This window comes from Balaenoptera acutorostrata, chromosome 13, assembly GCF_949987535.1.
Source record: "Balaenoptera acutorostrata chromosome 13, mBalAcu1.1, whole genome shotgun sequence".
NCBI lineage: Eukaryota > Metazoa > Chordata > Mammalia > Artiodactyla > Balaenopteridae > Balaenoptera > Balaenoptera acutorostrata.
Window position 1 is genome coordinate 26,746,633 of NC_080076.1, and position 13,967 is coordinate 26,760,599.

The following is a 13,967-nucleotide window of genomic DNA, read 5'->3' on the forward strand; positions in this document are numbered from 1 at the left end:
TGTGCAATAGCATTATATCTTAAAAAATAAAAACAGTGTACGTACCTTAATTTAAAAATACTTTATTGCTAAAAAAAAATGCTAGCCATCATCTGAGCCTTTAGTGAATGGTAGTCTTTTTGCTGATGGAGAGTCTTGCCTCGATGTTCATGGCTTCTGACTGATCAGAGTGGTGGTCCTGAAGCTTGGAGCAGCTGTGGCAATTTCTTAAAATAGGACAACACTGCAGTTTGCCACATCGATTGACTCTTCTTTTCACGAACAATTTCTCTGTAGCATGCAATGCTATTTAATAGCATTTTACACACAGTAGAACTTCTTTCAAAATTGGAGTCAGTCCTCTCAAACCCTGCTGCTGCTTTATCAACTAAGTTTATGTCATATTCTAAATCCTTTGTTGTCATTTCAACAACCTTCAATGTATCTTCACCAGGAGTAGATTCCATCTCAGGAAACCACTTTTTTGCTCATCCATCAGAAGCAAATCCTTATCCGTGAAAGTCTTATGAGATGGCAACAATTCAGTCACGTCTTCAGGCTTCACTTCTGGCTGTTTCCACCACATCTGCAGTTACTTCCTCCACTGGAGTCTTGAACCCCTCAAAGTCATCCACGAGGGTTGGAATCAAATTCTTCCAAACTCCTGTGAATGTTCTTAATGGCAGCTAGAATGGTGAATTCTTTCCAGAAGGTTTTCAGTGGACTTTGCCTAGATCATCAGAGGAATCACTGTCTGTGGCAGCTACAGCCTTACGAAATGTATTTCGCAAGTGATGAGACTTGAAAGTCAAAATTACCCTTTGATCCATGGGCTGCAGAATGGATGTTGTGTTAGCAGGCATGAAAACAACATTAATATCGTTGTACCTCTCCATCATTGCTCTTGGGTGACCAGGTGCATTGTCAGTGAGCAGTAAAAATTTGAAAGGAATCTTTTTTCTGAACAGTAGGTCTCAACAGTGGGCTTAAGTTATTCAGTAAACTATGTTGTAATCCAGGCTTTGTCATCCAGGCTTTGTTGTTCCATTTATAGAGCACAGGCAGAGTTGATTTAGCATAATTCTTAAGGACCCTAGGACCCTAGAATGGTAAATGAGCATTGGCTTTAACTTAAAGTCACCAACTGCATTAGTCCCTAATGAGAGAGTCATTAGGAGAGTCAGCCTATGCTTTAAAGCTTTGAAGCCAGGCATTGACTTCTCTCTAGCTATGAAGTCCTAGATGGCATCTTTTTCCCATATAAGGCTGTTTTGTCTACTTTGAAAGTCTGTTGTTTAGTGTAGCCACATTCATTAGTTACCTTAGCTAGATCTTCTAGATACCTTGGTGTCCCTTTTACAGCAGCACCTTCACCTTGCACTTTGATGTTACAGAGATGACTCATCTCTTTCCTTAAACCTCATGAACGAACCTCTGCTAGCTTCAAACTTTTCTTCTGCTATTTTCTCACCTCCTTTATCCTTCACAGAGTTGAAGAAAGGGCCTTGTTCTGGATTAGGCTTTGGCTTAAGGGAGTGTTGTGGCTGGTGATTCGTATCAGCAGTAAGGCTGTTTTTGCTTTTTTTTTTTTTTTTTTAATCATTTTTGTGTTCACAGGAGTAGCACTTTTAGTTTCCTTCAAGAACTTTTCTTTTGCATCCACAATTTGGCTTACTATTTGGTGCAAGTAGCCTAGCTTTCAGCCTATCTGGGATTTCAACATAACATTCTTCATTAAGCTTAATCATTTCTAACTTTTGATTTAAAGTGAGAAATGTATGAATCTTCCTTTCACTAGAACACTTAGAGGCCATTATAGGGTTATTAATTAGCCCAATTTCAATATTGTTTTGTCTCGGGATAGGGAGGTGGTGGGGGCAGAGATGGCTGGTAGGTGGAGCAGTCAGAACACATACAGCATCTTAGATGGGTGTGATTCATGGTTCCCCCAAACAATTGCAATAGTAACATCAAAGATCACAGATCACCATAAAAAATATAATAATAATGAAAAAGTTTGAAATATTGTGAGAATTACCAAACTGTGACATAGAGGCATGAAGTGATCAAATTCTGTTGGAAAAATGGCAGCACTAGATTTTGCTCGACTCAGGGCAAATCTTCAATTTGTAAAAAAAAAAACAAAAAACAAATACACAGTATCTGTGAAGCACAATAAAATGAGGTATGCCTGTATTGTTAATTATAGTCACCATGTTGTACGTTAGAGCCCCAGAACTTTTAGTTCATCTTTTGACCTGCATCTCCCCATTTCCCCCATACCCCTGGCAACCACCATTCTACTCTGTATTTCTTTGAGTTTGGCTGTAAAAAAGCAGTTTTATTTTTTCCCTTTCTAATATTCTTTCTTCTCGCCACTGGCTACGACCTCCAGTACAGTGTTAATTAGAACTATATCATTGTTGACTAAAGTTAAGTCATTAATTTAAAATATTTCTTCTTTCTAATATAAACATTTAAGCAATAAATTCTCCTTTAGCCCCCTTTCCCCAATTTTTTATATTGTGGAGTCCTTATCATATAAAGTATTTTCTACTTTATTTTGTCATTTCTTCTTTAACCCATGGGTTACTTAGATGTATGTTGTTAATTTCCAGATATTTGGGACTTTTCTAAGTATCTTTCAATCATTGATTTTTAATTTAATTCACTTATGGCCAAAGAACATAATCTGTAGGATTTCAAAGTTTTAAAATTAACTGGCCTCAGCATGTGGTCTCTCTCGTATTTTTTTTAACCAAGGACGTCACAATATGTAACTCAGAAGTAAACTCAGTTTAGATCTCTGTAGATTATTCATTCATTTAACGTTCAGTTGATACCTAATAATGCAAACCATTTCTCTGAAATAGTTCATTGATCTTAGATCATTGGCTGTTGACTCCAGATAATTATTGATCAGTTTCTCTTGGATCCCAGTGTTTTTTTTGTTTTTTTTGTTTTTATTAATTTATTTATTTATTTTATTTTTGGCTGTGTTGGGTCTTCGTTTCTGTGCCAGGGCTTTCTCTAGTTGTGGCAAGTGGGGTCCACTCTTCATCGCGGTGCGCGGGCCTCTCACTATCGTGGCTTCTCCCGTTGCAGAGCACAGGCTCCAGACGCGCACGCTCAGTAGTTGTGGCTCACGAGCCTAGTTGCTCCGAGGCATGTGGGATCTTCCCAGACCAGGGCTCGAACCCGTGTCCCCTGCATTGGCAGGCAGATTCTCAACCAGTGCGCCACCAGGGAAGCCCTGGATCCCAGTGTTAAATAGAGGTGCCTCAGGCCTAAAGGGAAGGCAAAGGAAGTAGTACTCTTGTCTCACTCTTATTCTGTGCTTCTGTTTAATGCCTACAGTAAGCATAGAACCTTTCTACTTTTATCTGTTTTATATAAAGGAATTTCCCATAAAGTTCACTCATTTATCAAGTATTTTTTGAGACATTGTTATTGTGCTAGATCCTATCTTGTCCTTTGACTTTGTTCAAAAAACACTGACTATACCATAGGATCCATGGATGACTTCTCATTACATGCCATTCTTTTTTAAATACATAATGATGAAAACTGATAGAGTTCCCTTGGGAGGTCTTGAACTACATGTCCCCATACACAAAGACTTAGAAGGGAAGAGAAAATTGTCCTAAGTTTGGTCTGGTTTTTTGAGTGATGTAATTTGAAAGCCATTTCTGGGAAGAAATTAGCATTTCTAGAAAAATTTAGGCAGTTTTCTAGCCTCTTCTAAAGAACCAGGCACCCACCCACCCACCCACCAGCTGATTGTCAGGCACTGTTTTGCTCTCTTTTTTAAATATTCCATTTGCACTTGAAGAAGATTCTATAAATGTCAGTTAGAAGGTGGTTGATAGTATTGTGCAGCTCTTCTATGATACATAGATTTTTTTTTTTGGGTGGTGTGACTGTCCAAAGAGTTACTGAGATTACTCTGATGGCTGATTTGTTCATTTCTTCCTTTAGATCTGTCAATTTTTGCTTCATGTATTTTGAAACTGTATTTTTAAATGCTTACAGGATTGTTAATGTCTTCTGATGAATTGTCCCTCTTAATGTCTCTTTTTACTTTGGTAATATTCTTAGACTTGAAGTCTTATTATTTCTGGTACTGTGCTTTATTAAACTTATTGCTTGTATGAACTATGTATTTCCGCTCTTATATTTTCAGCCCATCCATATATTATATTTAAAGTACATCTTTTTTTGTAGACATTTTGCATCCTGTATTCATTCTGACAAGTCTCCGGCTTATTGGAGTATGTGGTGTATTTATGTATAACGTTATCATTGATGGGCTGGACTTACTCTTTGTTTTACTCTTTACTCTGTTTTCGGTTATCTGTTTTTTGTTCTTTTCTCCTTTCTTTCCTTTGGGCTTATTTTTTAGTATTTCATTTTAGTTTTCTATATGCTCTTTAGTTACATCTCTTTTGCCCTTTTGTGTGTGTGTGGGGGAGTTGATTTCACAGCGACAATATGCATCTTTAGCTTTGCAATAATGTAGTGGTTTTTAAACACCTCTTGTTGCTTCTGCTGCCATTGTCATAAATTACACTACATGCTTTTAGAGTTACAGTTTTTTTCTGTAGTTGGTCATCTCCTTTTTGTAGAAATTAAGAGACGAACAGAATATTGTCTTTTATATTTACTTACATACCTATACTTTCTAGTTTTTTAAAAAAATTTCCCCCTGATTTAGAGTTTTCATCTGTTGTCATTTCTCTTTATCCTGAAGAATTTTCCTTTAGGCATTCCTTTGTGCAAAGTCCGCTAGAAGTCTCTCAGTTTTTGTTTATCTGAACACATTTTTGTTTTGACTTCTTTTATGAAGGATATTTTTGTTGATTATAGATTTTAGGTTGAGGGGTTTTTTTTGTTTGTTTTTTCCTTGCAGCTCTTTAAAGCTGCTGTTCCATTATCTTCTGGCTTCCATTGTTTCTGATGAGAAATTGTTATTCACGTCTTTATGCCTTTACATGTATAAATTGCTCTGGTTTGGCTGCTGTCAAAGTTAAACAAAACTGCACATTGTTGGTTAAAAGTGGTAAAAACAGATTTTATTCAGTAACCATTCCAGTAGGGGTAAGATCTGAGCCCAATTCCAGTTTGCACAGAGGTGACTGGGAGAATGAGGGAGTAGCAAGGGGGTGATGAGTGGGGTCTGGAACAGAGTCAGGGAAGTGAAAAATTACCCAAAAAGTGGGTACGAGGTTTGGTCAGTGTCCGTGTGATTTAGGCCATCTGTGTCTGCTAAATGGCATTTATCGGAAGTTAAACTTCTGCCTTCCCTCAGAGGGCAGACTGGAAGATGGAGACCCCATTTTTTCCTGGTGATTGGTTACATTTCAAAGGAATGGTTTTCAGGTCCTCCACTCCTGAGTTGTAGGAGTCATGTATACATTTCAGAGAGACAGGAAGGATTTACAGTTGTAAGCTTTGCTAGGAAAAGGAGGTCAGGGGCCTATGGACCAGTATTGGCTGGAGCAAATGGTAAATTCTTTTGGCAGCCTTGAGCTTTTCCAGGCAGGAACTCAGAAGGGTCTGGGTCACACCAGGGACGAGGCTTTAGGTTGCTAGAAACCATGTTAGAGTTTGGTCACGTCTCTAACTGCAGGGATTTGGATGGAGTCCTTTGTGCCAAGAGTTTTTATGCTTCTCACCAGCTTCAAGATTTTCTTTTCATCTTTTGTTTTTAGGAGTTTGACAGTGATATGCCCAATATATTTTTGGTTGTTTGTTTTGTATTTAAACTGCTTGGTATTCACTGAGTTTCTTGGAAGTTTAAGTTTAGTTTTTCACTGAAGTTGAAGATTTTTCAGCCATTATTATTTCAAAAATTTTTTCTTGTTTGTTCTTGCTTCCCCTCTTTCTGGGACTGCACATGTTACTGAGACTGTTTATTTTGTTATTCAGTCTTTTATTTCAGTTCTGATTAGATAATTTCTATTGATCCATCTTCAAATTCACCAACTCTTCTGTCTTCTCCAACCATCAGGTTAATTTTTAATTTCTGATTTTGTAATTTTCAGTTCTAGAGTTTTCATTTAATTTGTTTTTATAGTTTCCATTACTCAGCTGAGATTCCCATCTGTTCATTAAGTCCACGAACATATTCATAATAGTTACTTTAAAATTCTTGTCTGTTAATTCATCTTGGGGGTCTGTTTTTACTGGGGGTAACATTTTCTTATTTCTTCACATGTTTAGTATTTTGTGATTTTTATACTGGATATTTGGGACAAAATATTTTAGAGGCTAAATTCTCTTATCTTTCTCTGAAGAATGTTGATTTTTGTTCTAACAGATAGTTTTGGGTGACCTCAGAGTCCAAACTGCCTCTTAGAAAAGGAACAGCTGAAATCTCAGCTTAGTTCTTTCAGACTTTCAAACACTGGTTTTCAGCAGGCCTCCACAGTCTCTCCCACATGCATAGTTTAAGGGTCTGGGCAGAGTTCATACTCCTATTCAGATTTTTTTTCCCCTTCGTGGCTTCCTTCATTATGGGATTTCCCTCTTCTCTTTCCAGCCTTTCCGGCAGCCCCAAATCCACCCTCTGATTCTGCAGGTCCTTAAAACTGCTGTTTTCTGCTTAAGGTCTAGTTGCCCTGGGTCGCTTACACTGTGGGGTGCCTTTGGATATAGAGCCACACAAATGCAGCTCTCATCCAGTGCAGTTCCCCCCTTACAAAGGCTGACTTCCCTTCAATTTGTATCTGTTTTTGGTCTCTCTCCACTGTTATCAAATAGTTGATTTTATTATATTTTCAAATAGTTAATTTTATTATATTTTGTTCAGAGGCTCTCATTTTTATCCAAAGGAAGATTTGCCTAATTGAGGCTACTCTACTGGTAGAACCTCTATTCTGTTTTGTTTGTGTATTCTTTTGTTAATTGCATACTATTTCTATTACTGAGGATTTATAATGTGTTTCAGGATCTGGTACGGCCAGTTTCTTCTTTGTCAGAGTTTTCCTGGTCATTCTTGTTTATTTTGATACATTATATTTCAGGCAGTTTTATCAGGGTCTTAAACAATTTTTTTTAAAATTTATTTTTGGCTGTGTTGGGTCTTCGTTTCTGTGCGAGGGCTTTCTCTAGTTGCAGCGAGTGGGGGCCACTCTTCATCGCGGCACGCGGGCCTCTCACTATCGTGGCCTCTCCTGTTGGAGAGCACAGGCTCCAGACGCGCAGGCTCAGTAGTCGTGGCTCACGGGCCTAGTTTCTCCGCGGCATATGGGATCTTCCCAGACCAGGGCTCGAACCCATGTCCCCTGCATTAGCAGGCAGATTCTCAACCACTGCGCCACCAGGGAAGCCCCTTAAACAATTTTTTAAAATTTTTATTGAGTGCATCAAATATATAAATTTGTCAGAACTGATATCGCTATGATGTTATCTTCCTGTCTAGGAAGATGTATGTTTTTCTCTTTGCTCAGTTGATTTTTCTGTTCTTTAGTAATAATTAAAATGTTTCTTGGTGTAGTTTTGACACATTTATAATTACATTTATTCTAGGTGCTTTGTATATTTTGTTATAAATTGATTCTTTAAAAAATTTTTTTATATAAACAAGGAAAAATTTTACTTGATAGAAGCAAATTTATTATTTTTAAATCTTCCAATTTGTGAGAGAGAGATTATAATGATCAATAGAACTGGGGCTTAAATATACCCTGTGATGGCAATGGGAAAGTGGCCGAGTTAGAGTTGGGATTTAGGTCTTTCTGCCTCTAAATTGATTGCATGTTTTTAACAACTACTGCGTATTGTTCTCTGATATATTTCAAGGCTTGAATAAAGCACAACTTAAGCTCTTCATGCCCTATTACATTCTGGTTCTCATGTCAGTTCCAGAGTTACTTGAGTGAAATGTTCATTTTAGTCTCATAAGAGCAGAATAGCCTCATTATCTTCTCTTTTATCAATCATTTTCCTCAAATTATTTTCAAAGAGAGAAGAGTAAGATGCATACTGTTCCTTCTGAGGTTTAAATACAGATTCATGAGACTCTAGAATTTAGTTGATTTTATTGTGTTTTAAACTACATGGTGCTGTATGTTTCCAGTAGATATTTGATAAATATCCGAATTAAAGAACCATTTATGTCATGGTTGTTTAGTCAGTACACCTTTGGGAAAAAAGGAAAGGTCTGAATTATCCTCCAGTTTGTTTTTTTCTGACTTTTGTAGTCTGAGAAGTGGAAGTTAGAAGCCTAAAAACCAAGAGAATCTGTAAAATGTCTCAGAAAGCTGCTGGAAAGTGTCTGAAAATGTATTTTTAAAAACCATCCAGTATTATACTTACTGTAGCCTCCAAAGTATGGCGTGAAATGTTTCTGCAGCCCAGTGACTGTGCAAAAGGCCCTGTAGCGCTGAAGCCCTGAGGCCCTGAAGCCCTGAAGCCCTGAAGCCCTGAAGCCCTGAAGCCCGGCAGCCCTGAAGCCCGGCAGCCCACTTGATGTGTTGTCCAGCCACAGGAAGACAGCAGTTTTCACCAGTGCCCTTTGAAATGCTGATTGAGTTAGCTCATTAGCAAAGTATACATCTGGAATTTAACCAGTTGTTTAATTTGATTTTCAGAAGTTGTTTTGAAGTATTTCTTTCTCTTCCTTTAAATTTTGATGATTTTGTAATATGTAAGAAATGGAATAGAGTTTCTTTCAGAAATTATCTTTTGACTCTAATTTTAAAAGTATGACTTATAACTGAGACCCCTTTGGCTGTCATTAGTTCCATTCCAGACTGTTTTTAAGCTCCTCTTCTTTTCTCGTTTTCTTCTCTTCTCCCACAGATGAAGTGGTGGCAGGGAAAATAGGCAGACTTATCTCTGGGCTGCCCTTGTTCTGGAAAGAAATGTGGAAGAAAAATTTTGAGGTCTTTCTGGTGTATGCCTTTCAGGTGTATTAATGAGAAAAACTAGATATAGCAACTTTGTCATATTCATACTATCTTTTATGAATTTTGTCCTTTCATGTATCTTTAGTCCTCATAGCAATTTCTTAAAACTTTTAAGGTAGTATGCTGCGCTAGAATGACTTCAAAATCCATTTTCCTTGTCCTTTACAGTAATAAGAGAGCAATAATAATTTTCAGTAAAACTGAATATATATGTATCTCAAACAAATAACCTGGAAATCTTAACTGTGGGTATATGTCTATTTCAATTGGAATTTTACCTATATTAAAAATACTAGTTGACATCCATTTTTAGATAAGTTTTTTTAAAAAACTGGGTTATAAAATGAAGCACTGTTAGTAAGGCTAATGGCATAGGATCCTTTGTTGTGAGTAGAAGAAATTGGAAAAGGCATAGGTATGATTTCATTAAGCCAGAGAGCATTGGTGTTCACATTTTAAAAACATAATCATAACTTATCTGGAGTCACATGTTCCATTTTATTGGCTTCCTTCATATAGAAAATATAGAAACCAGCACTAAATGCCTGTGAAAAAGTGAAGCAATGTATATTTTCTGGGTGAAGGAAGTATTCTGTACATTTTCCATGTTTTACATCATGGTAATTTGAATAACCATGCTTCCATGTTCACATCAATTTTTTGTTTTTCAATTTATGCACAGCACTTGCTCTGAAATTTGGGGACTGAGTACACCAAATACGATAGATCAGTGGGATACAACAGGCCTTTACAGCTTCTCTGAACAAACCAGGTGAATATTCTGCCCTCTATCGAATCCTAGAGATCTTGTGGGAGGGAGGGTGTTTTGGAAGACCTATAGTGGGTTGCTTAGTATAATTTTGCCTTGGATGTTTCCTTAATGTAAAATAAGGCATGGCATTTAAAATAACTGCTTGCCAGTATTAAAAATATATTAAATGTTTCAGCTGATGTTTTATCAATGAAAGTCCAGTTTTGAATCTTTTTAAAATTATTGCATCCCCTAAAGAATAGAAACTTTGATAACTATATTCTCATTTTAGTGTGAGGTTAGATTATAATCTGTTGTTGGCCTAATTTTTAAGTAGATACATAACCAGTTTTTGCTAAATTTCTTGCTATCATCTAAATCTCATCTGTATACTAATAAGTACATACTTATTTACTGAACCCCTTATATCACAATTAATGCCAGGCGAACTCGTTTTTATGTTTTCTTTTTTTTTTATCACCTTATTCTCTTTTTTGAGCATATTGGTATTGATCCATTTCATCTCATCATATTCATCACCATCTGCATTTATGTGTGAGCTGTATAGAAATATACCTCAGTACTCAAAACAGTCACAACTGGGTAATGAGTTACATTAGTTTTAGTAAGTTACTTTTACATCATTGTTGGTATTTATCATTCTTCACACTAGTTCTTTTTTTTGATAATTCTGTCACCTACAGAAATAATGCCCTTAAAAGCCTCCCTAAATAAGAGTTTGATTCACTAAAGATGGAAGTTGTTGACAGAAGTTTTTCAAGTATAGCTATATGATACTTTTTTTAAAAAATCACTTTTTCCCTAAGCGGTTACCTGTTCATTGACATTTGAGTCATTTATGTAGCATATTTATAAGAAACATACCCTAGTGTTGCTGCTTACTTTTATATGAGATCCATTAGATAACACATTTTTCTTCCTTGTACTCACTAAAACTAACTAAACGTCTGTCATTCCTTTCTTTATGCTCTTATTGTACTAATTTATCCCAATTGAGTACATTTATTTTTTTTAAAGTTCCCACCTTTCTTTTCCCTTGCTTCCCAATAGGTCTCTTGATGGTCGTCTTCAGGTATCTCATCGGAAAGGACTGCCGCACGTAATATATTGCCGATTATGGCGCTGGCCTGATCTTCACAGTCATCATGAACTCAAGGCAATTGAAAACTGCGAATATGCTTTTAATCTTAAAAAGGATGAAGTATGTGTAAACCCTTACCACTACCAGAGAGTTGAGACACCAGGTAGGAAAAGTAGATTTTTTCCCCTTGTTTTAATTAAATGCTTGAACTTAAGTTCAACTTAAGTGTATTAGGTACTCTTATACCTAATTGACCCAGGGAAATTTTGGTATAAAACTCTAATAAGTTACCTTAAATTCAGTATATTTTTTGGCAGTAATTAAAAATACTTTAAAGTTTTTTAACACATGTTATGGGAAAATATATCTTAGAGGGAGAGATATCTTAGTTTCTTGGAATAGCAAGCATTTCACATCAAAGTACGTATCTAGGAAATTCTAATCCCACAGATAACACAGTCTGCTTAGAACTGAGTGATATGTCTTATTACTTGTCTGCTGCACTACCTGTTTTCAGTAATTTTGCTCTTTGTTTTTTTGATGTACTTTAATGACATCATTTGCATCTAAGCAGTTTGGTAAAACTCATAGCAGGACTTTCAATTTACTTAGCTGTATACTTGAAACTTTCTAAAAGAATACAGCTATATTTTCAAAAAATACCCCAAATCTGATTTTACAAATCTTTCTGCAACCTTCCCAATGAGGATTTATGAACTTCTATAGTAATATAATATTACCAGGATCACTTTGTCCCCAAAAGTACAAGATAAATTGGGACTTAGAGATTTAGATTGTGGACTACATGACAAGTTAAAATCATACATCAGGTTTGTCAATTTCTCAATAGCCAAATAATACCAAGTAGGTGGATCCTAAACTTCAAAAATTAATGAAAACTTTTAATACAGGTGTCATCCTCCCCTTTGCTCTGCCATTGACTTGGATTTCTTTTACTCTTTTAGTTTTGCCTCCGGTGTTAGTGCCACGGCATACTGAGATCTTAACAGAACTACCACCTCTGGATGATTATACCCACTCCATTCCAGAAAACACTAATTTCCCAGCAGGAATTGAGCCACAGAGTAATTATATCCCAGGTATTTTTGCCTCAGAATCTCCTAAAATTTGGGATAGATACAAATTTTGTTCATAAACGTTCAAGTATTAATAAATTATGGTTTGGCTTTTTTAAATTTTTAGTTCTACAGACATAGCAACACGTATGTTGTGCTGAAAATCAGAAGACCTCTGTTTTAGTTCTTTTTTCATCTGGGACTCAGTAGTGCTGATAAATAAATGAACTGCATGGTTCTCACATTCTGCTCTATTATATTATATGTCCAGTAATATTCCATGATATGGAAACTACTCTTTTAGTTTTCACTGTTTGTTAGGAGAACAGCTAATAATTTCTTCCTTTTTTGTCTGTTTCCTTTTTTTTTTGGTTTTTTTTTTTCCTAGCACAAGCTAAAGATATAAGACGGAGCATTTAGCTATACATTGGATTTTTTTAGTGTCTTTTTTCTCCTTGTGTAATATTTATCTATTCCACTCTTATGTTTATTTTATACAACTGAAAATATGTAAGGAACTTGGAGTTTCAACTGCATTTAAAAAATTGCTTTGTCTCATCATGGAAATAATGCTTGTTCATTGGAGATAATTTTGAAAACATAAGGAAAAGGAAGGATTTTTAAAAATAGCTTATTTTAAGGTTAGAAAGTGTTTTCTGATTATTTTAATGCCTTTTTCTTTTATTACTGTTTTATTCCAAAAGAAGATTTAAAGCTGTTTTTTGGGTAGCTGGGAAACAAACATTTTGAGAAGTTAGGAGGACAGGGCAAAGACGTTGTTGTGGAGAATGGGGGCCAGGGTGAGGGGAAGGAGGATGAACAAAGGGCATTTTGTAGGGAGAAGAATTTGACTGGAAGTGGTTACGTGTGGGTAGTGTTTTGAGTGAGGGGGTACTTAAGTCTCTGATGTGGGAATTAGTATAATTCAACAATACTCAGGAAACTGAGGTATAAGCATACACTCTTGTAAGACACCTACCCAATAATTATATGGAGGATGTTAGAATGTTTAGTGGCTTTCACTTGTGGAGATGTTTGGGCTTATTTTCCCTGTTATCTTTACTTGTTTAGATTTGGGCATTTTACAGAGTAGAAAATCACAAGTGGATTACACCTATCTGCTTTTCTGGACAGTGGGGCTTTACCCAGCTCCAACTGACAGCAAAACCTTGGGATTCACTTTTTATTCCATTCCGAAAGAAATTTTAACATTTCCTCCAAAACACTAGTACCTTTGTTGTCTGTTATTTTATAGATAACTAATAATGGAGAAATATGAAAAAGGATAACATATTTATCAGTTCAGTATTTCTTCCTCTTTAGACCTTTGAGAGATGAGTGGTTAAACGGGCAAAGTTTAGCTCTTTTTTTTAGTTTGCTTTAACTTTTGCAATAGCACGTAATGGTATGTATTATACTTATTTTTGTATTCTTTGTTGTTTGAGTGTATGAAGGAATTTATTTTATTCTTATATTAAAAATTTGCGGGCACTGACACTTAAAATGAAAAGTTTGATACTTAAGTTAAAATTTATAGTTAGCTTATTGAAGAGAGATTGTAAAAAGTTTATGAAGGAAGCCTTTATTTAACCCACATCATTTAAACTTATTTTTTCCTCCTTGAAATTATAATTGGTAATATTGTATAAATGTTTTTATTTTACATGAAGCTTATTCAGATATTCAGATGCTTCCTGAATATAAACATTTTGTTCATAAACCATATTGGAAATGACACATTAGAACCTTAAGTATTTTCAGGAAGTCGTTTGCCTCAGTTTTGTGTAGTAGTCTGTATTTGAATTTAATTTTCTGCCTCAAGCATTCAGGATTTACTGGTTAGCAATCATGGAGCAATACACTTTTTAGGTAGAATTCAAGCTAGACCATTCCTGAACTATATTACCATATTTTGCCCTATAGAACCTAATGTAAGATGTAAGCCTGTATTATTTTGTAATCCAAAATCTTGTGTGCCTGTGTTGTGTGTCCTTTAATCATCTCTAAGTACCCATCCATGATGGCCATTAGGTTAAAAAAAAATAATAATTATGGGTACTACTTTCTTTGAAACATACCGATCAGAACTGAGGCATCTTTGAAGTTATATTTTTGGCTCTTGCCCCAGAAAATACACATATGACAAT

General features: G+C 35.8%; 1 protein-coding gene across 2 annotated transcripts in view; it reads left to right on the top strand.

Moving 5' to 3' along the window:
• The window catches only part of SMAD2 (SMAD family member 2), a 105,511-nt gene that overhangs the window by 50,048 nt on the left and 41,496 nt on the right, over positions 1 to 13,967 (top strand). The window contains exons 3-5 of one of the 2 annotated variants that reach the window (XM_057526465.1): positions 9,574 to 9,663; positions 10,714 to 10,907; positions 11,710 to 11,844. In XM_057526465.1, the coding sequence (XP_057382448.1) occupies positions 9,574 to 9,663; positions 10,714 to 10,907; positions 11,710 to 11,844 (419 nt within the window). The remainder of the gene's footprint in view (positions 1 to 9,573; positions 9,664 to 10,713; positions 10,908 to 11,709; positions 11,845 to 13,967) is intronic. The other variant, XM_057526466.1, reaches the window with a different exon arrangement.